This window comes from Chionomys nivalis, chromosome 1 (assembly GCF_950005125.1).
Source record: "Chionomys nivalis chromosome 1, mChiNiv1.1, whole genome shotgun sequence".
In the NCBI taxonomy this organism is placed as follows: domain Eukaryota; kingdom Metazoa; phylum Chordata; class Mammalia; order Rodentia; family Cricetidae; genus Chionomys; species Chionomys nivalis.
Genome location: NC_080086.1, coordinates 165,771,829 through 165,798,966, shown reverse-complemented (window position 1 = coordinate 165,798,966; position 27,138 = coordinate 165,771,829). Strand labels below are relative to the sequence as shown.

At 47.5% G+C, this 27,138-nt stretch overlaps 1 protein-coding gene across 1 annotated transcript in view; it reads right to left on the bottom strand.

Moving 5' to 3' along the window:
• The window catches only part of Creb3l2 (cAMP responsive element binding protein 3 like 2), a 121,636-nt gene extending 95,739 nt beyond the window's left edge, over nt 1-25,897 (bottom strand). The window contains exon 1 of the mRNA XM_057777083.1: nt 25,449-25,897. Within this exon, the coding sequence (XP_057633066.1) occupies nt 25,449-25,550 (102 nt within the window). The 5' untranslated portion in view covers nt 25,551-25,897. The remainder of the gene's footprint in view (nt 1-25,448) is intronic.
• Nucleotides 25,898-27,138: the final 1,241 nt, after the last annotated feature.

Here is a 27,138-nt window from a genome sequence, read left to right as displayed (position 1 = left end):
GCCTCACTGGGTGTCACGTGGTTATCTTAACAGCCACATAAATGTCATTGTGGAGTTAAGAGGACCAGAGTGACCCAAGCAGAGCTGCCGTCTGAAAGACTTCTCATAAATCCCAGGGACACAGGAAGTAGAGAAGAGAGAGCACATTCCAAGGGACCCGCTCACAGGCTGCCCCATCAGAAAACTGGGCTCACCTTGTCCTACCAAGGCAGCCAAGGAAAAGACGAAGTACACGGAACAGCTAGCAGTCAGGAAGGCAGGCTGCAGATGTGCGAGAACAGCTGGATTTAAGGGGACAATGATGTCAAGGGCACATGACTGCACTGTTCATTCAGGTGGGAGATGGGTCTGGGGCAATGCTACAAATTTAGGCCTGGAGGGACGTGGTTGAGGAGCCTGTGAACAACCTAGTGCAGGGACCTGATGATCACCTTGTAGAGAGACCCCGGTTAAGGGGTTAATAAGGTATCCATGATCTATAGGCAGATAATAACCAGAGCAACAAAAGTGACAGGGAGAAGAGTCATGTCACCATGGTGACATCCAGCCTTTCTAGAAGGTGGTATGAATTAAAGGAGATAATGGTAATGGTTGAGTTTTATAAACAGTAAAGATTAAAAAAAAAAAAATCAGTTACTCCAGCAGCTGAGAGGAACTAGCAGGGAAGCTTCCTCTGTGTTTCTAGACAGAGATGTTGATAAGGCTGCAGGCCAGGCTCCCCAAGGCCATTTACTGCACCGACTCAGCAAGAGTTTAACTTAGAACAGATCTCCAAAAACGCTGAGGGAACAGTCTGAGCTCCCTCTGGGCTCTGAGGAGGCTCCAGGAAGGGGGCTGAATGTTCCGCAGCAACAGCGGCAGCAGGGGAGTTCTTTTCCAGAACCCACAAGTGAGCCCCATACTTAGGCCTCAGCCAACAAGCTGACTGCAGCTCCTGGACCCCCACTGACGCACTGTAACCTCACATCTGCAACACTCTGGCCTGTCTCCATCTCTTAAAGGGCCTTTGTCACTTGTTCCCCAGCCTCCCGGGCGGGCGAGACAGAAGGCCCTTTGCTTCTGCTCCCTCTAAAAGCAGAAGTCAGGGGAGTTGGAGAGCTGAAAGGAGATGGTTGGGATGGCATGGGTGGGGGATGGGGGATGAAGAGCTGACAGGCAAGAGGGAAAGGCGTGGGACACCGCTCTCCTTAGGGTATGACTCCTTCTACAGAACCCCAACACTCATTTGAAAAAGCAGGAAACGGCCATCGAGTGTTATGTAAGACCAGCTTGGAGACTCATCTGCTGGAATTAAAAGTGGCTTTGCTCTCAGAACAGCACCCCAGAGTCCTCTGCGCAGCTGTATAAACGGAGGGCAGTTCACCGAGAGACACCGCATGGGAGGCTGGGCCAAACGGCCCTCTGTGGTTCCCCTCGCTCAGCGTTCTACTCCCACATGTGAGAACCAGATGTTTCCCAGACATCAACTCTGTTGAAGGAGTCAGCCTCTTGGAAAACACCCATTCTCTCTACGAGAATATGAGAACCCATGATGCTCAGAGCTCGGAGTGAGCAAGTTTTGGCTTCCACGGGGATAATAAGGGATCAACCAAGAGTCTCCTCTTACCCACCTCCTCTCTAGGGCTTTCTGAGGTTCCTTCCCCACCCCCTATCCCCACAGCAGCCAGGCCCACTGCTCTAGTACTCCTCCTTATGCCTGGGGAAGACTCTCTCCACCTACCTCAGCTCTCAAGCTTTGAGGCATTGGCCCCAGATTCCGTGCCCTAAATATCTCATAGCCGGGGTCGCCGTTTTATACTTTAGCTCAGGGTCATCCTCCAGAAAGATGTGTTCTATTTCCCCCACCACTCTCATTGGGCAAACGTGAATCCCAGAGAAGGTGAAAAAAATAAATTGTAACACTGTATGCCTACTGCCCAAGGCAGTGGTTCTCAATCTGCGGGTGGAGACCTTTTCACAGGGGTCCCATATCAGATATCGTGCATATCAGATATTTACATTATGATTCATGACTGTAGCAAAATGACAGTTATGAAGAAGCAAGAAAACTAATTTTATGGCTGGGGGTCACCACAGCGTGAGGAACTGTATTAAAGGGTCACAGCATTAGGAAGGTTGAGAACCATTAGCCTACAGGCTAGCAATAACATTTCCGTGTTCTTACCTATCACAAATATATATATTCTATGGGAGCCAAGCAGCCTACAGCCTGCAGCCCCCAGGCTTCACCGCCACAAACAAAGCAGCAAAGGATGCTCGGCTAGGAGTTACAGGGAAACATTTCCCTTTATTCCAGATGTTCAGACATCTGGATGTTCAGACACCCCCTAAGTGTCTACACCAGGACATGGTCACTGCCTTGGTACCTCATTCCCTCCTTGATAATCCCCCCATTACCTCTCACCCACAAAGGAAGGCTTCAGGGAAGTAGGGATACAGAGCTGCTCAAAATGTTGACAAGGGAGAAGCCTGCTTAGGTTTACTAGTCTCCCAGAACCCAAAATGCTCTGATGTGACGGGAGCTGCCCAGTTCCTCTCAGAGACCCTGAATACACAGAGGAAAGGGGACCCCCAAAAACAGTGGCTGCAGGCACACTAGTGGGGTAAGTAAGATTCATGGAGGCTCAGAAAGGATGAGGAGCTATGACTTGGGGGAAGAACATCACATAATCCATTGGGCATCTGACTGAATCACTGGCAGCCATTTCAGGATGGCCCAGACAATTTCATGCTGAAGGTGATAAATGATGCATACATAGATTATGATTGGCGGACAGGTAGAGATATAGAGAGATAAGAGAGATGTTGGTAGATGATAGAAGAAAGAGGAAAAACAGGAAGGAAGGCAGATAGATAGGACAGACAGACGGATGGATAGATTAGATAGGTTAGGTAGACAGACAGAACAGATAGATACACACAGATAAATCAACAGGATGGATGGATAGATAGACAGGCAGACAGATAATCATGTATAATAACAAGTATGTTTAGTTTGTTTACAGAGATATGGAGAAGCGGTTTCCAGGAATGCCTTATAATTAGAACTTAACGCCACCTGACAATTGTGGACGTCCACTTCTCCTCCTCCTCAGAAATAATCTCAATTCCTCTTCGTACCAACTCTGTGAAATGAAAACCACTATTATCACTGCCTGTTACAAATGAGACCAATGAGGCCAAAATAAATAAAATTACATGAGACCCCTAAACTCAGCAAACCCAAAATTGACATTTTGAATTTCTCTAGCTTCAAACCAGTTTACAGAAAATCTCATGTCAGGTAGAACAGAAGGATCACTGTAGAAGGACGGCATAACAGACTAATGTGGGCTGGCAAAGCATTTAGTGCAAAGGAAATAAGATGTCCTGGTGCTGTTTCCGGTTCCAGCCTCAGGAGCCTTGCAGTGAGTTGCACGGGTGACTCTTTTTAGGAAACACAGAGAGAATGCCGTCTGTGGCAGTCTAGAGCTCTGCCCAGGTGGGTTTATGCACGTAAAACACGTGCTCCATTTCTGTGAATTTTCCGACGCCTCCAACTTACCCCTGGACAGCCTCCAAGACGTCCACTGCATGGCCTTTTCTCACATTGGTTGGCAGACTGCTGAGGCGGACATCTTTTAGGAAGCAAAAATCTTTTACACCCCCAAAACCTATGCTTTGTTTCAGCTCGCCTGGCATCTCAGGGTTCAAGCGTGGGATGGGGAACCATGGAAGCTGAGGGGCCGCCGTTCCTGTGAACTGATCTTAAGCGCTCCTTCCTTCTGCACTCCTGGGGCCACCTTCCCTGTGTCTGCTAGGTTCATGAGGGTTGTCTGCGGGAGGCAGTGAGGGGAGGAGGGCCTGCACCTGTCACCTGTGTGTGCCTATCACAGCTCTGGAGGGACGCTTTATCTGTTTTCTCTTGTAAAACTGTGTAGCTTGAGTTTCCTGCTTCCACCTCCCGAGGTCAGGGCATGGCAAACTCTGCCAGGCAGGCTGAGCAACACACAGAGCCAGGTGAGGCCGTCAGTTCAAACTATCAAAGAACACAAGGTGTACACAGACCTCCTGCCTGACTGATTTCAACAGAACACTGACCAGATCCGTGCCTCGGCGCATGCTGGGGCTTTTGAGTGGACAGATGTATGAAGTACTGGTCAAGAAGTGCAGGGGGGTCCCAATACATATGATGAGCTGACCCCGAAGGAGGCAATCTGGGGAGGGGGGCTCAGTTTGCTGAACTCCCTCAGCCTCATCTGGCCTCTGGATCTGACACACTGAAGAATGCCGAGGGTCCAGGAAGCCACATGCCAGGTGGTGGGACTAAGGCTCAGCCAGAAGTTCCCAAATTTAATAAGCACAGACTCACAGATAAGTGTTTCTCTCATCAGCAAAGAAACTTCTCTTTGCAACAGAAGGAGACCATTACAGAAAAAACCACAACTGATCAAAATGCAGAGAACAAGAGATTATGTGGCGTCCAGCCCTAACCGATCCATCTACAACACAACTTCTGCACCTGAGACTCAGAGAACGCAGCAGAAGAGCGGGCGAAAAGATTGCAAAACCCAGAGAAACAAGACGTCAGTTGGGAGACCCCATCAGTTAAAGAAAAAGAGACCGGAGACTATGAACTTGAGAAAGAGAGAACAGGACAGGTTTAGGGAGGAAAACAAAAGCAGGAATGATATAGTAATGCTTTAATTTCAAAAAATACTGTTTCCAAGTATCAAAACACAGTGACTAGAATATGGGGAAACTTTGATAAAAATTAATCTACCTACCTGTATCCCCAGAGTGCACAGTATCTAACTAGTTATGGTATTCACGTATATTTAACTGCAGCAATTCAATGTGTTTTTTCCTGATCCAATGTGCTTATTTAGACATTACTTTAGTAATAATTCATATGTGTGGTGGAAAAATTATTAACATGCACAGGTGTGATGTGGAGCCGTTCTGCTCCTCAGACTTCAATTCTGGAAGAGGATCTGGGATCCTGTGTGAAGGATGAACTCTCCAAACCCACTGAACCCAAATCTGAGGCTGCGACATTAATGTCACTGTCTTCTAAGCTCCGAGGTCATTGTGACCTGCCTCCAAGAGTGAGCACCCTTGCTGTAGATGATGAGGTAGTCAGAGCAAAGCTTCCACAGCTCCAAAAGGGTTAGATTCAGTCAAGGAGGTGACCAGAGGCCCAATTAAGAAGGTGCCACACAGCAGGGAATCCCCTAGGCCTAGATATGTGCAGCTGGAGAAAGGGAGAGGGAAGATGACTGGTACCCAGGGCTTGCTCCAAGCTTACAGACCTCTAGAAAGAGCAGCTGAGTTTCACATGTCTCCATCCTACAAGTTCAGCTCCAAAAAGACACAGCAGAGATCTCTTAACTTGGGCTGAAAAACTGTTGGGGCTACAGACCCAGTACTTCACCTGAACAGAATGAGGGACAGGGACAGCCAACCACCCATCAGATTCCTTTTCCACCTCTAACTCTAAGAGCACTTAGCTCCCCATAATCCAGAGCAAAAGCCATGCAGTTTCCATACACCAGGGAGAAATCCACCCCAGCAGGTAAAAATACACACCTTGTGGGTGATACCCACACCACGTCCCTCCAATGAAAGAGAAAACTGTAAGAGCAGAAAAACACCAAGTTCAGGGCTACTAGAAACAGAAGCAAAGAGAGCGTCCAGAGAGGAAGGGAAAGGCAGGTCCAGGAGCAAAACGCACAAAAGAAAAGAGAAATAAAGGAAAAAGCAATGGCCACATGGGAAAAGCAGGTGGGTATGGTGGCAAATGCCTCGAGCACACTTCAAGGACAGTGGAGTGTACTGGGAGCAGCAGCGACTCAGCCCTCAGCCAGGCTCGGAGTCTCTAAACCTACACACTTCAAATACATTCTTGTTTGCCAGGTTTTGAAAGGGTTTTAAGTGACTTGAAGGCAACCTAACAATTCAAGGTCAAATAGAATTCAAAATGGGTATAGAAAAGAACTGGCAATGCCAAGAAAAAGAACAGGGTTAAAAAATAAGTGTGAGACTGGAAAATACTCCAGCCTGCACCACGATCGACTCAGAAAAGCCCACTGATGTCCCAAATCAGCTAGCCAGGATAAGCGTACCGGAACTAGAAGGGGAGCAACAGCTGAGCTCAGGGAAGTTATGGGTGAGCACACACCAGAGCCCACCACTGAGTCAGAATCTTTTTTTTTTTTTTTTTTTTTTTTTTTTTTTTTTTTTTTGGTTTTTCGAGACAGGGTTTCTCTGTAGCTTTGGAGCCTGTCCTGGAACTCCCTTTGTAGACCAGGCTGGCCTCGAACTCACAGAGATCCGCCTGCCTCTGCCTCCCGAGTGCTGGGATTAAAGGCGTGCGCCAGACTAGGGTAAAATGCCTTTAATCAAAATTGTGATGTAACATGGCTGCTTCTTTTACTTTTTTTTTTTTTTTTTAAATATTCACTCCAAAAAAGCAAAGTTTTGAGTACAGATGTTCAGTACGTGGTGTAGCTTGCTGATGTGTGCCTCTCTGGTCCTTGGGTCATAAGCTCTGTCCTGTCAATAGCCAGGGTCTAATGGGCACCTAGCGATAGGAAGCAGGGCTTCTGGAAGATGCTCTGTAGAGCAGAGAGGTCACAGCAGGGCCTGACATGTGTGCACAGGACACTGGTGGTAGACTCACTGTGCAGTTTAGGAGAGCATTTCGTGTTGCTTGGCTCAAGCCTGCTTTTTTTTCGGAATTTCACAAGAGATGTCGGTACACAGTACACATCCAATATCCTAGCGAGTATTTCCAGAGGGTCTCAGTACAAACTGAGCCTCATACCAGTTTGATTGTCTCTGGGTTGTAGTCTCCTGGATACTCTAACACCCCTGAGCACTAGAGGTTCAGGCTGCTCTTACAGAGAAAACACACCAGGCTTCCGGCTGCTTAAGGCACTGTTTCCAACCAACAAAGCTGCTTACTCTCAAAAGCGTACCCCTGTTACAAGTAGGGAGCTCCACAAACCCTGTTCCAAGTCAACCCACCCCCCACCCCGCCACACATGCAACATTTCCGCCTGGCTATTCCGACTTCATGGCCTTTTCTCCTTCTCCCATTGACCTCTTCAGTGTCTCTCCCACCCAACTATGACTGCAGGCTGTCCTAGCTTGCACTTCTCAAGGGCAGACCTGGGTCTTACAACGGCTTTTGTGATCATTCCAGAAGGCCGGATTCCAGGCCCTGCCCTCAGAGGCGGCCCCTTAATTATTGTTGGCTAGCTGCTTTTCCTGAGAAAGCATAATCAGGTCTTTTGATTCCTATACACACACACTGCCTGTTCCCTGCTACCCACCTCTCCAGGGGAAGAGAACCTCACAGTTCACACATGTTCCAGTCAGTTAAGAGATCAGGACATAAGCATCCACCCAGAAGTGTCAAAAGTACCACTGAGGGTTTGCCACCCACCCATCCACCCACCCACCCCCAGAGGCAAGAGAAGAAAATGAAGTAATTCCCTATCTGTGGGGTGAAGGGGCTGTGATTGGCTCACAACTTAGCTCCAGATAAATCAATACATAAGCATGGTCATACGCCACTCTGACGCAACAGACACTGGCTATGAAATATCCACCTTTCCCTTCATGCTAACCACCCCCCCCCACACACACACACATACAAACAAAACAAAAACAGTTTTTGTTCCAGGCATGAAGGTACTCAGCTATGATAAAAAGCTAGATGGCCACTCTTTCGGGTAGACGTGGCCAAGGAAAGGTGAATGGGATTCTGCTGAAGGTCTTGGAGGAACCCTTGGCTCCTCATTCAGCCCTTCCTGCTTGACCTTTGCACATCCTTCCACCAGTGAGGTTAAGGACGGGCTGAAAGTGAAGCAGATGAATTTGTAGTCATAAAAGCAAACGTCTCTGGGCTAAAGACAGAAGAATAAACATATAGGAAAATTCCAGGCCCCGTGAACATTGGACAGTGGCATAAGTAGGTTCTTCACCTGTCTAAATCCCTTTGCTTTCCAGACAATCACCAGTTGATTGTGATTATAGTTTTAATTGCGACTGGTGTGTTTTTTGTTTTATTTTTCTAAAAGCTAATTGGCTGAAGTGAGTTTCTCAAAAGAGCAAGGAAAGGAAAGTCTCTCTACTGGGATACTTCTCTTTCAGTTGGCAAAGACCAAAGGACAAACTTTTCCATGAAAAGTGTCTACATTTCATGAAAGACCAGAGACATCAGAACGCCTGCAAACATTGTAAAATGTTTTGCTGTAATGGAGCTCTACAAAGAAGAACTGTTGAGTAATTGGTTAAAAGGTGTCAGCCAGCACAGTGAAGGAAGGGCTCGCTCTTTCTTAGTCAACGCCATGATTGGCAGTGATGCTTTAGAGAAAATAACAACCGTAACTTCCTGGGGGGATGGAAATTTAAACTCAGGCTTCTAGAAGCTTCTTCCCAAAGCTCTGTTGAACTGACCGAAGTCATACAACACTGAGGAAAGGGTCCATCTGCATGGCAGAGTCCCTGTGAATTTCTGTTGGATAATGGGGGCTGACAGGTCCAGACGAAAGGAAAGACAGATGCCACCTTAGGGCCCGGGTCTCAGGAGGCTCTCTGAGGAAGAGGATAACCCAACTTTCATGGACATGTATTTATTATTTTTGACAGGAAGTAACCCTGGCTGACCTCAAAGTGTGGTGACCCACTTATCCCCACTTCCCGAGCGTTTAGAGTACACACATGTACTACCACTCCAGGCTGCTTTTATGAACTTCTTCAGAAAGTCCAAGAGGAATGCTGTCCAGGCCAGAGGCACTCCATGTAGTTTTCGTGTCCTCACTCATGCCTTTCTCAAGGGCATGGGAGGCTGGGGGAGGGGGAGTAGTGTCATAAAATGGAGAGGCTGTGAGCTTTGCAAAGCCATGGGTTGTAGCCCTACCTGGGCTACTCGATGACAAGCGCATGGTTCCCTCCCCCATTCTCCTCATGCTAACAGATTCCTGACTCAACCACAACTGGTGAGAAGCTATTTATCTAAGAAAAACACGAAGTTGGTCACCTCAATGTCCAGCAGTGGGCAGCTGCCACAGAGGCTGGGCAGGTATGTGGAATGGCCCATTCCCTTCTTTCCCCCTCTTGTAACTGCAAAAACAGAAACACCTGCCTCAACCCTCCCCCACCAAAACTCACAGAAGAATTTCAGTTCCTCTGGAGCAGGTGCCCAAGAAATTAAAGTGTGAATTCAGCCATGCAAATCACCAAAGGGCCTGGGGCCCAAGAGGATTCAGGAGGGAGCCAAACTCACAGCATCTATGTTCCCTCAAAGTCTGCTCACAACTTAGCCGCAATGCACAGACCCTGTTCTGTTTATTGCTCTTTTCACCATAAGTTCATAATTCAACAAACTTTGATTCCTATGTCTGTCTGCAATTACTGAAATAGGAAACTAGAGGAAAAGAAGTTGGTCCCTCCTGAGAAGTAAGCAGGTCGGTACAACGCACAGCAGCACACTTACTCTGTGTCACCCTTTCTCTCCCATGACCTCATGAAATAGCCTCAGAAAGACATTCAGGGGTTGTTATACGGTCAGAACCACATTCATTCCAACATTTACCCATCACTCATCAACCATTTTATTGGATAGTTGCAAAGTATCCAACGCTGGAAGTTGGGGACCCCCACGGTGGCTAAACATACGGAGCTATGCGCTCACGGTATTTATCTGATTGAAGGGAATCCCTGGCAACAATAGTTCTCAGGGATTTCCGACAAGTGTGGCATGGGACACCCCAGCTCCAGTCACGTGGCTGGGAATGGGGAACCAGCAAGGGAAGCTGGAGCCCACACCACTTGAGGTGGAACGGCCCTTCTGTGACTAGCTTCATCCCAGACTTCAGGGAGTCTATGGATACCATAATTTTCTCTGTGTGTCACGACAGCAGAGCTTATACACCCTCAATCGTCTGTTAATGACAGTCAGGGCTAGGAAGATGTATAAAAGCCAAAACCCCAGCCAGCCAGTGGTGGCACACACCTTTAATCCCAGCACTCGGGAGGCAGAGGCAGGCGGATCTCTGTGAGTTCGAGGTCAGCCTGGTCTACAAGAGCTAGTTCCAGGACAGGAACCAAAAAGCTACGGAGAAACCCTGTCCCCTGTCTCGAAAATCCAAAAAAAAAGCCAAAACCCCAAAACTCCACTTCCATTCCCTCCCCCAGGGGCCGAGCCATCTGCAAACAAAAAAGCAAAGAGCATCCCACCACAGAATCAGGAAGAAATTGAAAATCCCACCTCTCTTGGTCCACCTGACCTTCCGGCTGGTCCAGTTTCTTCCCATAAATCAAAGGCAACACCAAAGAACCTCATGTCCCTCACCAAAAGATTTGCTACTGGCAGCTACGTGTCTGCATGCCATTCTTTCTCACCACACAAGAACAATGTGCACCTCAAGACTGCCAAGGTCACTGAATGTGTTTATATAGCCCATGATGCCCTGAACCCAAAGGACGGCAGACCTGTTTCCATCTGGGTCTCACCTGGTCTCACCCCTAGGCGCTGCACTCCCCTTCCTCCGTGCCCCCCCCCCCTCGCCTTCCAGAGGCTCCCACAGCCAGCAGCAAGAATCCTGGAAAGAAAACTCGCAAACCCAGAACAGAACTAGAAAAACAACTTCAAGCAGCACCTCCCAGGTGAATGTATGGCCAGGCCGGCAGCTAAAAGTCAGAGTAGCAAAGACTGGCTTGGGGAGTCTTTAGTTTTATGTAAATATGTAAATAGGCTAGAATTTCATACATTCTCTGATAGATTCCAACCCTGTTTGCAAAGGATGGTGACTAAGTCACCTGGAATGGAAACGGGGAGCCAGAGACTCTTAACTTTTCAAGTGTTCTCTACTGAAATCCACCAATTGCACGTGGGTGTTTGAGCAAGGGAAAGCAGCATGCATATGCCAACGAGCCTGAGGCTCTCGTAGGCCAATCCAGATCCCTGCTATGGGAGAAATCATTGCGACTGATCTTAGGATGCAAAGTTAAAGTAAAGCACTGTCCCATGCAAGCGCAGCTGACGAAGCCAAGATCTCCAGTGTGACAGATAATCCAGTGATGGAGATGCTTAAGCCAAGGCAAGGGTCCCAGAAACTTCCTGCCCCTCTGCTCAGTTTTGCTATCTACCTAAAACTGTTTTTAAAATAATAGTTAGGGGCTAGAGAGATGGCTCAGAGATTAAGAGCAATTGCTGCTCATGCAGAGGACCTGGATTAGGTTCCCAACACCCACATGGCAGCTCACAGTTGTCTGTAGCTCCAGTTCCAGGGCATCCAATGCCCTCTTCTGGTTTCCTTGGACACCAGGCACAAATGTGGTATATATTCATATGCAGGCAAAGTACCCCACACAATAAACCAAATAAATTTTTAAGATAAGATCACTTTTTTAAAGAAAACATTTCTTTACAGATGTTTCAAGTTTGCAAGACATTTTGTTATTGAAAGAATGTGAAACGGCTGGGGGTGAAGCCCTTTTGGCAGAGTGTGCCCTTAGCATGCACATGCCCTAGGTTCGAAAGCCGGCAACATATAAGACAGGCATGGGGGCACATCCCTGTTATTGGAGATCAGAAACTCAAGGTCATCCTTGACTATAGGAGAGTGTAAAGTCAGGGCACTTGCTCTTCATATGACCAGAATTCTCTTCCCAGTATCAACGTCGAGCGGTGTACAGTGGTGTACAGGTGTCTATGACTCCAGTTCCAGAGGACCTGACATTTTCTTCTGGCCTCCCTGGAACACAAATGTACTTGTGTATTCTCACACAGAGACATACACAGATGGAACACACATGCACTTGTGTATTCTCACACAGAGACACATGCACACATGGAACACACATGCACTTGTGTATTATCACACAGAGACACATGCACACATGGAACACACATGCACTTGTGTATTCTCACACAGAGACACATGCACAAATGGAACACACATGCACTTGTGTATTATCACACAGAGACACATGCACACATGGAACACACATGCACTTGTGTATTCTCACACAGAGACACATACATACACACATGGAACACAATGCACTTGTGTATTCACACAAAGAGACATACACAGATGGAACACACATGCACTTGTGTATTTGCACAAAGAGACAAATGTTTTTAAAATAAACAACAAAAAAAAAGTGTTTTCAAGGCCAGCCTGAACTAGATGAGACCCAATCACAAAAATAAAATAACAAAACTCAAGACCCAAAGGCCTCAAGTTAGTTCTCTGTGTCCTAGCGGGACCTCAGAAACTCCCCTCCCCCAGCCACACACACAGGTTGGTGGGGTGAATCCCAGCTCCCAGGGGAAGCCCTTCTAGAAGCATTGGGCTGTTCAGAAATAGAAATTCTCTCCACAGCCAGATCTCTCTTCAGCCCCCCCGTGTGCCTGACCTCCTCATGTCCCTGGGAAGCAGAAGACATGAAAAGAACATCCCTGAACTCAATCAGGCTAAGAGTGAGCGTAGAATCGGGCAGGGGTCTGCAGGGGAGCAGACATGTGTCCCGCCACAGTCCTCTGTGGCGACAGTGGGATTGCTCATTTTCTTTGAAGCGGCGGTTATTTATTTTAGTTCTTCCTACAGGCTGACTGTACTACAAAGCCATCTGTCCTCACCTGCCCTGTTATTTCATACAAAACTGGAGCCCAGTTGTTTGGGGAAGCTTTTTTTCCCCTCTCTATTCTTTTTATCTCTCTCTCTCCTTCCCTCATTTCTCTTTCTTTATTTCTCTTATTGAAACAGAATCTCATGCATCTGTGGTTGGTATTTGCTTTGAACTCCTGATCCTCTTGTCTACCTCCCAAATGCTGGGATTCACAGGTTTAGGCTGCCACACCTGACTTTCTCTCTATTTCTCTGGAGTGTGAATATTGTTGATGACTCTGTTGGTACACCCATCTGAGACATGAGTGGGTATGCCGAGTGCTTTCTCAGGGAAAGAATCAGAAGGAAAGAAGGGAAATGGAATCTTTATGGCCACGTGACAAACTCCAGCGCTTTTATACGGTTGTGGCCATCCATCTTTCTGTGGACCACAAAGCCTGGGATCTACATACTGTGCAAGGGCAAGCACAAACACACACACACACACACACACACGCACACCACTGTGCTGCCTGGGAAGGACATCCAGGGACAAACAGACTCATCATGGACAGAATGAAAGTAGGGCCACAGAGGCACCAAGGATGCTGCTGGTTTTGAAAACCAGCATTAACCCTTTTATAAAGCAGAGCAAGCAGTACTGTGTATACACCTGCATTAGCTCCCCCTCCTTCCTGCAGTCTGCACTCTTACCAGACAGCTCTTCCAAGATGGATTCCCCTGCGCTGCACAATGGTTCTGCCACCAGAGAAGACCTGTGGCTGCAGAGACACTGCTACAGCCCTGGACAAGCCAGCAAATCCATCCCTAGAGGGTACACACTGCCTTCCTGACCTTGACCACTCCCAGCATCTTGCCCCTCTTTGGGATCCAGCGAAAGAAGTCCGCTCACTTTCTGCCCTCTCTCTGAGCTCTGTGCCTATTCCTGCGCCATGCTGTGCTCCCGTATCCCCCACTCCATTCTCCGTCTACTCTTCCTCTGCCCCTCACCCAGGGCCTGTCTGGACTACTGTATGTGGACCCCTGGCTTCACTACAAAGCATCAGACTCCCAGCACCCCAATTTAAGTCTCCACTTGGAACCCCTCTCCAGAACTCCAGATCCAATTTTCCAAATGCTTTTCAGACATCGTTCCTGAATATCTCACAAATACGTCTGTCACCAAGTCTAAAAATGAGCGCATTATTCTCCCACCAAACTTATTTGCTCTCCAAACATTTCCATTCTAGGTCAATGGCAACTCAGCCAGCCAACACAGGGGACAGGAAGTCTCCCATACCCAACTCTTCCTTCCCCACAGTCACCAAGTCTCCAGATCTGGCTTCAATCCTCATACATACATTGCTCCTCCCTGTGGTTTCAGGCCTCATGATGTCCTGCTCAAGGATGAACTCGACAGCCAGCAGATCATTCTGCCTCTATCAACTTTTGTCTTTTAACCCCTTTCTAAGTTTCCTTCCTCAAACCCATTTCTACTTCCGCCCTTGCCTCCCATCTTCCTGTCTACAGAAAGAATGTGTAAACCCTTCACCATCTCGGACTAGCTCCCAACACTTCCCACAGAGCCCCCTTTCTCAAACTACATTTGAAAGTACTTGGGGGTGTCTGTGGGGAGGTGACGGTGCCTATCTGCAATCCTAGTACCTGGGGAATGGAGACAGAAAGATCTTGAGTTTGCAGCCCCTTTCTGAAACAAACTAATTAGGATTCCCAGATCCAATACTAGCGTTTTATAACTTTTTACATTGTGTACTCTGATGGCTGGAGAGCTTCAGTGCCCGCTGTGGATACTGCATTCTCGGTCATCCCTTTCATTTGTTGTTCCGTTCCCCATGCTGTAAAAAGAGTCTGAGCACAGCTCTACTGCACAACACATTCCCGTGTTTAAGGGCTTGTCATTCAATGACCTCCTTGCCTTCTTTCCTTCCCACTCTACGGGGAGAGCTACGAGGTCAAGAACAGATGTCAGCCTACCTACATGTGCAGGCTTTGAAAAGCAGTTCAAAAGGCAAGAAACAAGAGAGAGAGAGAGAGAGAGAGAGAGAGAGAGAGAGAGAGAGAGAGAGAGAGAGGAGACACAGAGACAAAGACACAGAGAGAGAGACAGGGAGACACAGAGATCTTGAGACTGGAGGAAGAACCAGCTGAGAGCGCTATTTCCCCAGGATGTGTGGGCAGGAAGCTAGGAAGGCCCTGATGATGGAACCCTTGCAAGACTCTGACTGGCTGCCTCAGATTGTCTGAGAACAGGACTGCCCAGTGCGGGAGGCAGTACCACCACAAATCCCATTTCCTCCGCTTGTCTAAAAACATTGCCCTATCGGTTTGCATCCCGCTAGCTTGCTCTCTCTCAGCCAAAAGGAATTTCCCTTTACACAAAAACTATTCAGACATTTCCAAGACATGAAATGCTACAAACCAGGATTTTCCACTCAGACAACTTGGAAACTGTGGCTCGCTTCTCCCCAGACACTTTTTATTTGCCAAGGAGTCTGAAAGGCTTTTTCTCTTTAATATATAAAAAAAGTCTCCTACCTCCCTGTTTTTTTCCACTTTTGATTTTGTCTAGGTTTCACTGAAGCCCAACTTTTAAACCAGAAAGTAGATTTCCCCATTATACAATGTAATTTATCCAGGTGAGGTGGCATTCGTATGTAATGCCAGCACTCAGCAAGATGGGGCAGCAGGATCATGACCCTAAGACCAGCCTAGGCTGCAGAGAGACTCTATTTAAAAATAAAAACAAAGCGGATCTCTGTGAGTTCGAGACCAGCCTGGTCTACAAGAGCTAGTTCCAGGACAGGTTCCAAAAGTACAGAGAAACCCTGTCTCGAAAAACCAAAAAACAACAACAACAAAAAAAAAAACAAATGCACACAACTATACTCATCAATTAGGTTGTCCAAATGAAATAGTCAACCAATTGAATATTATTACTGTTGTTATTTTTAATAGCCCATTCAACTGAAATTCGCTAGAGTTTTTTTAATGTATTATTGTTAGTATGCAAAGTAATGGGTTTCATTATGACACTAAGTAGCCTGTTTTTGTTTTTAGATAGGAGACTTTTAGCTTGGAGTAGCGACTCACACCTGTAATTCTAGTATTTCTGGAAACGGAAGCAGGAAGATTTCTGGTATTGGCTACACATTAAGTTTGGGACCAACCTAAACTACAGAACGACATACTGTATTAAAAAGACACATACACGAAAGAACAACTTTCAGTGGTAGGTATCCAAGACATAGAAGGGATTTCGGCCCATTTAATACAAACGCGGACTTCTGATTGGGTAAACTTCACAGGGTGTGAAGCAAACTGCTTATGATGACTTCCGCATCAAAATGCTTTAGACATGAGCTGAGAGCAGCTGACAAAGAATGGCCACGGAGATTTGGGCAGTTCAGAAGAACCCATCCGAACTCCTCAACAACAACACAAATCAAAGCTCTAGCCGGGCAATCAGTGGCACATGCCTTAACTCCTGGCACTTGGGAGGCAGAGGCAGATGGATCTCAGTGAGTTCGAGGCCAGCCTGGTCTACAAGGCAAGTTCCAGGACAGCGAGGATTGTTACACAGAGAAGAAACTCTGCTTGGAAAACAAACAAACAAAAAGCTCTTTTAAAATGCTAGTTAAGTTTAAATAAACTACATCAGAGGAAACCAACCCCAAAGCATGCAATTTAATATGAACTGATTGCAGCCGGCCCTAAGAACAGTCATGAGACCCACAGGCGTACAAATGACGTCACCTAAGGTCTGATTTTTGGACTGACCTTCCGAACGGTCAAACAACTCTACATATCACCACCACATCAAGTCCACAAAGGATTTCTCTAGCCAAAGTGTACGAAGAAATCCAGACAAAACACAGGCTGCGTCTGGTTGGTGACACCGAACCGAGAGGCAGCTGTCTCAGGAATGACCCAAGAGAATACTGCACGGGTTGACACTTTGGGACTGCTATGTCACCAAACATCCCGTGATAACAAGGGCACCTGATAACAGGGATAAAATAACCCCAGCTCCTCTTAGTCAGAAGAACACATTGTGAGGATTCAAGGGTTACACAGCCTAAGCTGACCTGGGGCTAAGGTGGATCCAGAAGTATCTGGGGTCATACTCCAAAGATCTCCATCTCTCCATCAACAACCAACAGACTTAAAGAATCAGCTACACTAGGAGCTGGGGAGTATAAACAAAGAGAAGACAGCCAAGGACCCAATGGTCATATTTAAGATAGGGTCAAAAAGCCAGCGATGGAGGGAAAGCTACGTCCCTCACCCCACCCCCTCAGTGTTGCGGAAACTCAAGCGAAGGCCACTTATAGCCAGGTACGATAGCACACGCCTGTGTTCCCAGTGCTTAGAAAACTGATGCCAAAAGATGCAAGAGTGAGTCAAAGCCAGCCTGGCCTACAATGCAAGAGCCCGTCTCAAAGGAAAAGGGAGTTACGAGGTAAAGCCTATGGTCAAGACTGCCAAATATTTCCACAAGGCCCAGCAGGTAAACACACAGAAAAGAAGGCTGAACTTGAAGTTAAGGGGAGGTTGTAGAAGCCCACAGTGACGGGAACCAGCGCACAGGGTGAAACTGGAGAAACAGGGGCTGAAGCTGATCACTACTTGTGTGAGAAAAAAAGAAAAAGAAAAAAAAAACTTGACCATAAACAAGACTGACAGAAACATGAGCAAGAAGAAGCAGCTGGCGAGCATGTGTTGAAGGCAGAAACCTGTGTTTATAGCAGAAGATAGAAGCTGGCAAGAGAATTCAGATACACAAGGGAGAATAATTATAAGCCCCCTCTGCTTCCCACATGAGATCAGACTCTCACGGTCGGGACAGCTCATCCTCAAACAGAAGACATTTGACACAGAGGACAGAGTATAAATAAATGCATCCATCAGAAGCAAAGAAGCAAATCCAACTAACACACCCAAGGGCACCAGAGAACCAGTGGCCTGGATCAAAGACCCACCCATCCCACAAAACAGGCCCCACTCCCAACCCAGTGAAAGCCAGGGCTCTTGGACCACTGTCCCACCCTCATTGTCTTCTCTAAACAAAGAGATAGATACCAAGTGTCCTGGCTAATTTAATGTCAATTTGATGCAAGACAGAGTTACCTAAAAGGTAGGACCTCAACTGAAAAAAAAAAATGCCTCCATAAAATCTAGCTATATAAGGCATTTTCTTAATTAGTGATCAATGGGGTTGGGCCCAGCCCATTGGGGTGGTGCCATCCCTGGGCTGATGGTCCTGGGTTCTGTAAGAAGGCAGGCTGAGCAAGCTATGAGGAGCAAGCCAGTAAGCAGCATCACTCCATGACCTCTGCATCAGTGCCTTCCTCCAGGTTCCTGCCCTGTTTGGGTTCTTGTCCTGACTTCATTTAGTGATGAACAGTGATGTGGAAGTGTAAGCCAAAGAAATCCTTTCTCACCAAACTGCTTTGGTCATGGTATTTCACCACAGCAACAGAAGCCCTAAGGCACTAGGCCGGTTCCACGGAGCCCTTATTATCAAACTAAATGTGCATATCTTTAAAAAGCCTTCAGATTTTATATATAGTTATATCATTCTATATTAATAGAAAAGACCAGAATCACCCAGCTTATCCATTTTCCAGGATGGCTGTGTGTTAAAGGACTCTCATGGATTGCTTAGCATTTCACACCTGACCTCAGTGAAGAGAGGAGCATGGAAAAACCAAAGGCACATCTGGCCTCGAGAAGCCTGTCTTCCAGAGGGGGCAAATTACTTTATGACTCCAAGTATCAGGTTCCTCATATAAAACCCACTCTGTACCCCACGGCTAAAGCATACAGTTCCTTCCAGGGAAAAATCAAGTCACCTGGAACTTTGACTGGAAGAGTTAGAGAACATCCAGTGTGTGTGTGTGGGGGGGGGGGGGGGGATTAGCTCAAGGCTAGTGATGACAGGTCTCAGCATTTCCTTTCAATTCTTCTAGCAGGAAACATGCATCGCTGGGACAGTGCTGATGCCCTATGGCCATAGGCTCAACGCAGCAAATAGCCAGCAAGGCCTTAAGGCTACACTCCAGTCAACTGCGAGGCCAGGCTATGGCAGCGAGTTCAAGCAGCAGGCAGACACACAGTGCCTCATCAGTATTTGAATGGCCAACATGCAAGTGGGAAAACAGCCTTGAAAATGTCTTTCACCCTGCTGGGGACCTGGACTGGAACAAGTCATTCTTGCCTTGCATGATGAGCAAGATTCCTGGCCCCACTGGCTGCCTCGAGCCCTGGTATTTGGCTCAGATGCTGAGAGTCTGGATAATGTAGCTAATTCTGCACATCTCGGCCAATGAGCCAGGACAGACACTCCCTCCCTGCACCTCTGACCCCACCCCATGGACAGGCACTGTGTGTATTTCATAGGTTTTCCCTGCCACACTGCAGTTCCTTCCTTGGACACTGGTGGCGCACCTAAACAATCCTTAGACTTTGCAAATGGCATCGACTCTGGGATTGTTCTTTTGTTCTCACGACTAATAATCGCCGATTTAAAACATTTTTATAGGTGTTAACCCACCTTTGAGAGACAGAAGTAACACCTTTGTTTGTTAATCAAACATAACTTTTGAAAGACTATCATACCAACAATCACACCTAAGTCTCTAGTATCCCTTTCAGCCCTAAATGACTAATCTAGGTTCATCCTTGCAAGCCTACATTCTTTTCTAGCTGTTGGGTTAGATAATACTCGCATGACCCAATCCTTGAGAATAAATTAAGTCAGCTGCCAAGCTGTTGAAATTTTCTTAAGGGCTGCAGAGATGGTTCAGCAGCTAAGAGCACTGGCTGCTCTTGCAGAGGACCAGGGTTTGGTTCCCAGCGTTCACATTCAATGGTTTACAAACACCAGCAACTCCTGCTTTAGAGGATTCCCTCGCCTCAACCAATGAGGACCCAGATTCCCCATCAGGACTTTGCCAGGGGGCAACAACAGGAGATGATCTGAGTGAGAACATCTGGCCAAGGGCTTCCTTGCCCATTAGAACCATCCCAGACTCTGGGCATGCTGGCAGGAAGGTCAGACCCCTCAGCCTATGAGATGAGCCAACTCCCCAGCAGACAATGTCAGCCAAATGAGAAAAACAGATGCTTCCCACGGGATACCCTCAGGTTCCCTTAACTCCCTCCCTAACACCAGCTAACCAGACGTTTTCCTTCAGAAAGTGACCAGATGGAAGACCTGAGTAATGGAACCCCCGACTCATTTTACATCTGCGCTACCCATGGAAGCCAAGCAGAACCTGTGGCCATCTCTGTCAAGATTACTTCCTATCTACTCATTTTTAACTGGTCAGAATTATTGCAAAAGTTGACAAAAGCCTTTATTCGCCAGATGGTATAGAAGAGGGGAAGTGACCAGGATGGCAAAGTTTATTCTGCACAACCCATGATCAGCCTTCAACCTGGGAATCCCATTCTGTCGCGCATCCCTGCTGCCTGGTGTCTTCACACGGGATCTGCCGCAACATATGTGATAAGCTTTAATGCACTCCGTACTGATACCTCCTTTCGGGAAAATTACCTCTAGTCCAGATTTAGGTGAATCTATTTTAGTTTCATTTCAGAGTCCAGTTGAATTGCCCTGGTGTCTTAAACTGCATTTTTTTTCCTTTTCTGGTCTTTTTAATAAAGTCTCACTATGTAGCCCAGGCTGACACGGAACTTGCTAAGTAGTAGTTCATGTTGACCATGAACTTGTGATTCTTTTGTGTCGGTGTCAAATGCTAGGATTATAGTCATTACTATGACATCCAGCTCCAAGTCTTCATTTTCTAAGTATATCCAGAATGTAAAAATCCAAACAGTGGAGGCTGGCGACGTTAAAGTATTTCCTGTGCAAGCCTGGCATCTGAGTTCAAAGCTTAGAACTCACAGTGGAAGGAGACAACCAACCACTGAAAGTTGTTCTTTGACCTCCACACATGCCTATCATACACACACACACACACACATTAGTAGACACATGCCTAAGACATACACACACACCTATAGACTAGCACACAAGTACCTAACACACACACATGCACACACAGACATATACACTAGTACACACAACCTAACACACACATGCACTCCAGTACACATGTGCCTAGCACACACACACACACATATGCACAATAGTACACATATGCCTAAGACATACACACATACACCTACAGATGAGCACACAAGTGCCTAACATACACACATGCACACACAGACATATACATATACACCAGTACACACATGCCTAACACACACATGCACTCCAGTACACATTTGTCTAACACATACACACATGCAGACACATGCACATACACGCAAATAATAATTACAATAAATAAAATATTTAAGTTGAACAGTGGCAAATGGCATAGTATGTAGCTGAACCCGTCTCCTGACTCCAGAACTCCAAATCCTTTCACCAGAAACCATTTTCCATTTTTTAATCATATCCCCAGATCCAGACTGTGCACAGATACATTAATAAAATTTGAATAGACTCTCACGGGTTCATATAACATTAGAACAGTCCAACATCCAGGCATGCCTGTAAAAACGGGTTTTGCAGATGGGTCCCCAACTCCAATACAAGTCCTCGGTCCTGTGTTAGCTGTCACTCTAAACACATCTTCAGCCCTGATCAGTCTGGAAGCAGCGGCGTCCATGGAAGACTAGTCGCTGAACTAGAATTCCATCTGTCACCTTAATCACACCTTTTTTTTTCTCTTCAGTGCTGGTGACAGACCTCCTGAGTCACACCTCCAGCTCAGAAGGCTTTAGAGGAGCCTCAGGAGGAAGCCCAAAGCTCTCCTCACTCAGAACCTACTGAGCAGGCCCACATCCAGCCTATCCATGGGTTTCAGTATTCAGGTGCCTTTAAACCTGTCTGCCCTACGCCTTGAGCCTTCAGGACAGAGGAGTCTTCACGGCTAGCTAACCAAGGAAAGCATTGCTCTTCCTGTTCACAAGGCACAGCTGAGCAAGAAAAATCCCAGCCTTAGGCAACTTGGACATTTTCTCCTTTTGAAGCCGAGGATGTGAGAGGTTTGCTAAGACCGAGCTGTGGTGAACACACATGTTCACGAAATCCCAATTTAAAACAAAGAGCATGGTCACAGGAGACACAGCCAGCCCCAGCTAGACGTAGGCTGCTTTGGGACTCAGCAGTTTCGATCACCCTGTCATTCTCTCCAACCTTCTAATCAGATACCTTTCTTTAAGTCAGGAGATTTTAACCTATAGAATAATGGGCTTTGGAGCCAGGCAGATCTGGATCTGCACCCAGGCTACGTTATTAATTAGCTGTGGGGTCCAAACCCCACGACGTGCTCCAAGGCACCAAGCCTTAGTTTTCTTATATATAAAATAAACCTAATTATGTGTGTGTGTGTGTGTGTGTGTGTGGCGGGGGTGGGGTGATGGATGGGCTCAAACAGCAAGATGGCTCAGCTGGGAAAGAGTATCTAACTGTGCAGTCCTGAGGACCTTATTTCAATAACTGGAACCACGGTGAAAAATAAACAAAGAAAGGTTCTCTCGCTGGGTCACCAAAGAGGGAAAACAGCATCATTTTAGTAAAGCATCAAATGTAACGTCTCTTCATGGGACTCCAACATAATTTGAGGGAGCCCTTGCAAAACAAAATTATAGGGCTCCTATTCAAAGATGACTAAGATTTTTAAGATGGCGACAGCAGGGCTGGAGAGAGGGCTCAGCCCCGAATGTGCTTGCCTTGCAAGCCCAAGGACTGGAGTTCAATCCCAAGAACCATTGTTAACAGGAAACAAACAGGCCTGCTGTCTCAGACTTGTGATCCCCGCACTGGGGAGGGAGAGAAGCATAGATCCTGGGGCTCACTGCCCATTCAGCCTAGTCTACAGGACACGGTCCAGGCCAGTGAGAGACCCTGTCTCAAACAACAAAGGAGGTGGAGAGTCCTGAGGAATAACACCCAAGACTGTTACTCTGGCTTCTGCAGGCACAAAGTGTATACACACACCGCACGCATGCACGCGCGCGCGCACACACACACACACACACTCATGCATGCACACACACACACACGCTCATGCATGCACGCACACGCGGTCAAAAAAAGGTAAAAGGAGAGCATCCAACCAAAGAGTAAGGCCTGGAGGACTTCACAGGGGCACATGGATAGCAGAGGCCCCCCTCTTTGAGGTACAGACTGTAGCTAACATCATTCCTTCGCACTTTTCACAAAGATGGTCTTTCATCTACTCCCCACACCCCCACCGCCGCATACACCCGCCCCTGTGTTCTCCTCTCAATACACTCAACTTCGAAAATTTCACTGGATCCATTCAAACCTGGGTCCCAGCATCTTGGAAGCAGCCTGAATCACAAGCTAGGCTCACCTACAACAGACGATGATGATGCCACAGACACAGTCCATGTCCAAGGTTCCCCACCTTCTGACAGCTGGCCTGAGCCCGGGCTTCTCCTCCTGCAGAGACAAGACTCACCTCCTGCAAACCCCTGCACGGAGGCTCTATCCTCCGTCCTTCCTCTACCTGAGGACTCTATCCTGGTGACATGGGTCTGCTTTTACTTCTTCCATTGCTCTTAAGATGGTGAGCACGCTGTGGCGCTTGCTTCTCTTCAGGCTCATCGTGTGCTGTTTATTTTTCCCAACACATTTGCAAAGACATGCAGAAAAAACTGCAGACGGCTCAGAGCCATGTGCTGCTGTCTATATTTGTTCAGTATGTATCGCGGGCGCTTAGAATATTGTTGGCACATGGAGATTATTCAATAAATAGGAAGGGAACGAACATCTTTGAATGAAAACATAATAAAAACAGACCGTCACGTCATCCACATGGGGAATCGGCCCCTCCGTCATCATGGGCCATCTACACTAACAGCTCGGCGTTAGTGTAGACATCTGAGTTCAAGTTGAACATCTGAGTTCAAGAGGTAACCGAGAAAAGTCCCTGCTTTCAGATCATTCTGAAAACCTGCCCTACTTCAGAGGAATATGATCCAGCCGTCCATACCTCTTTCACCACTAATTCATATACACATACTAATGACTTGCAGCAATTATGAATGGCATTTTGTACGCTACGCGTGAGTGGTTCAAAAGGGAGACATTTGCTTGAAAACCCTAACAGTTGTTGAAAAGCAGAGGATTGTCAGAAAAAAGGACCCCACATCACTGCCGTATCACAACGACACAGGAAACCTGAGTTGTTACTACCAAAAGGAATGCAAGGTCTCAAGCTCTGAAACTGTAAAGACAGTGGCTGGAGCCAAGCCAAGCTTTTGTCCTACAGTTCCTGCCCGTCCCAGGTAGGGACTCATCTCAAAGCCCAGGGTATCTAAAGCCCGGCCTGGCTGCTCTGGCTTCTCTCAGCACCCAGCACTGTGGCTGTCTGCACACTTTACCCCACCTGCTGAAAGGGGGCCCGAAGCTGTGGCCTTGCAGCCGCTGGCTGGGTGAGAGGTTTTCACAGTGAGAGCTGATGCTGAAAACAAGCTTGCTCTCCCTCATGGTCAAGCTGTAGCTCATGTCAGGGGAAACAGCTGGAGTCCCCAAAGTTAGGAAACAGCTATGGGTCAGCACGTTCAGGCTCTTTCTCCAGAACATGAAGCACCTCTGGCCTCCCAACCCAAAGGCTTCTTCGGGACAGACAGTGGGCAAAGGCCAAGATGATCAGGATCACACTCAACATCTGGCTTTTGCCCCAGAGTGAACTACCGCTCCCTCTCAACCCTGCACATGGCTTCTTTTTTTAACCAACCCTTCTCAGCCACCACAAACGCTTTGGTGGGAAGCAGCAGGGAGGCCCCATCCCTTTTCCCAAAATACAGTCAGCCAGCAGCAGAGGCCAAAGAGGTGGAGCCTGCAGGCCATTTTTTGCAAAAGTTTCAAATATCCTGGTACTGACCCCATTAACAGCACCAAGACAGAAAAGCAGCCAAGCCTGTCCTTACCTAGTGTCTGTCTGTCTCACTGTCTCTGTCTCTGTCTCTCTGTCAGTACAAACTTCCAGAGATCTCAAACAAAGCAGTATACCGGCCCTGGCTCCCAGAAACAGGATTCCCTTTTGCAAATTTAATGGCAAAAGGCTGGAAGTGAAGTCTTTAAATGAGCCACGCTCTGTGACAGTTGAGTCTCCCAAGAGGTCCCTGAGGGAAGGAACTGGTGAGCTGTCCCATCTCTCCCCAAAGCCTCTCTGAAATGTGCAGCTGCCTCAGATTTTCCGGACTTCTCGGAGATCTTGCCCCTGAAAAGGGAGGAAGCAGATCTTCGAGGCTGTGTAGTTGAAGCAGCTAAGGAAGGCCTCTGTCCCGTGTGGAGAAAGAAGGCTTTTCAACACGCACATACATTTTAAAGATATAAATTAAAAAGTTAAGGAACAGGAAAGGGGAGAGACGATAAACAGATGGTAAGAAAATACTATATTAGCTTGTCCAATTTTTTTTTTAAACAAACCTTACCACACACACAAAAACAATCAATGTAACTGGGTGGAGGCATTATTCTCAAAACACATCCCCTTCCCAGCATTGCTGTACCGTTAGCAATAGGAAATGTGCTACCGATAGAGAAATAGTATAAACGGCTTTGGAATACAAAGGGTCACTACTCGGAAGAAAGTTTAAAGGGCTCAGCTGGGCACCTTTCCCTGCTCAGAGAGGAAAACTCCCATCCCCAGACCTCTTGTTATGGCCATGCCACTTCCCGGACGCTGCCTCCCAGTTCCCAGGTCTCCAACTGGTGACAACAACTGCCTTTCTCCTCAAAACTTCCCTGGCCTGGCCGCGGGTCCTCACCGTGTGGTACATGAGGGCCTCGGTCTCTCCGGGCTCTGACAGCTCGCTCAGCTTGCGGTCCCATTGCAGGACGCTCTGCTCCCCGCTTTCCAGCACCTCCATGGCGGTGGGAGCCCCGAGGGGCCGGGGATGCTGAGGCAGGAGGGAACCTCTCAGAGCCGCAACGGGCCGGCGAGACGCTTCTTTCCGTGAGTGCTTGAGTGTGCGGGCGTGGAACTTAAGCACTGGCGCAAGAACCCGGGAGAGCCCCGCCAAGAGCTCCGCGACCCGTGTCCTCGGAGATCTGTGAATCCCCGGGGAGGACAAGCCTGCTGGGCTCGGGCCGAAGGTGCAGGGGTTAAATCGGGCTGTGCATCCAAAAGGAAGGCAAGAAGGCAGCTCTCATCCCAAAAAAAGTCCTCGCGCGACAAGCCCACTCCCCACTACTGCTGCAGACAAACTTTGAGACTCCCTCGGGCTCTTGAGTTCGGCTCCTGGACCCAGAGGCGACCCCACCTCCTTCCAGGCCGGTGACCAATCGGACGCCCGTCTTGCCAAGTGTACCGTATCAAAAGTCTCTCTCTCGTCCATGTCCCGCCCCCAGAGGCAGAGTCGCGGGAAATCTCCGCCCAGACCTCGGAATGTGGGCGAAGAGCTTCTTTGACGTCACTGGGGAACTCCTCCTGCCCAAGCATCGCGGCGGACCAATGGGATGCTTGGGTCTGGGAATGATCGACTGGAGCATCGATCAATGAGAGAGAGGGATCTGGAGAAGACGACCAATTAAATAGCGACAAGAATACATTTTTATAAGAGTGGGCGTGTGCGCCTACTGTCCTCCCTAGGAGTATCCACTTAAGTGAGGTTTGTTTCCTGGCATAATTTCCTTAGAGAAACCTAGCAAACTGGAGCGCTGCCCACATTTCAAACTAGCTTAGGTTGCCTGAGTCTGTCTGGGTTTTTAAAGAATGCACTACATATATATGAAAATGTGCACGTGACTCTTGCACATGAATCCAAATAATAACAGTTCTAGCTCATGCATTGCTTGCTTTTTACCTGGTTTTGTAGACGTTATTAAACGGCCTTCTAACCAACGACACACTTTTCCAAGTCCTAAATCAGTTGGTTAATATTCTTTCATTCATAGGTTTGTTGTAGTTTGTTCTGTATTTGAGGCAGGGTCACGTGGTGTAGTTCAGACTGTCCTCAACCTCATTGTGTGACTGAGGCTGGCCTTGAACTCCTGATCTTCCTGCCTCACCTCTGGAGAGCTGGGCGGATTGCAGGAACAAGGCACTAGTGCCTGGTTCACGGATCTTTTTTTATTCCCAATAGAAGTGTTAGGCCAAAAGAGAGAGAGACAGACACAGAGACAGACAGGATGAGCAGGTGGATAGATACTATTTCAGACACTCGTCAGCTCGTTTGAGTGCCACATGAATCAAGTGGGGCTTAGGGGGAAGGAGTTGTTTTGATGGCTGGAAGATGCATGCACCCCTGGTGGGAAAGAGTATTGAATCCAACCCCATTAGAGAAGAAATGACCTGTTGTGATTGTTCTTCTCTTTACATGTTTCCGTTTATGGAAACGGCCCTTAGTTGGCTAGAGTTTAGCCATCTTCCATTAACAGAAAATCTTAGAGGGGGACAGCCCGGGAGCAGTATAGCTTTGTCCTCTAGAAAGCATGGTTTTGCTGTGTGAGGATAGT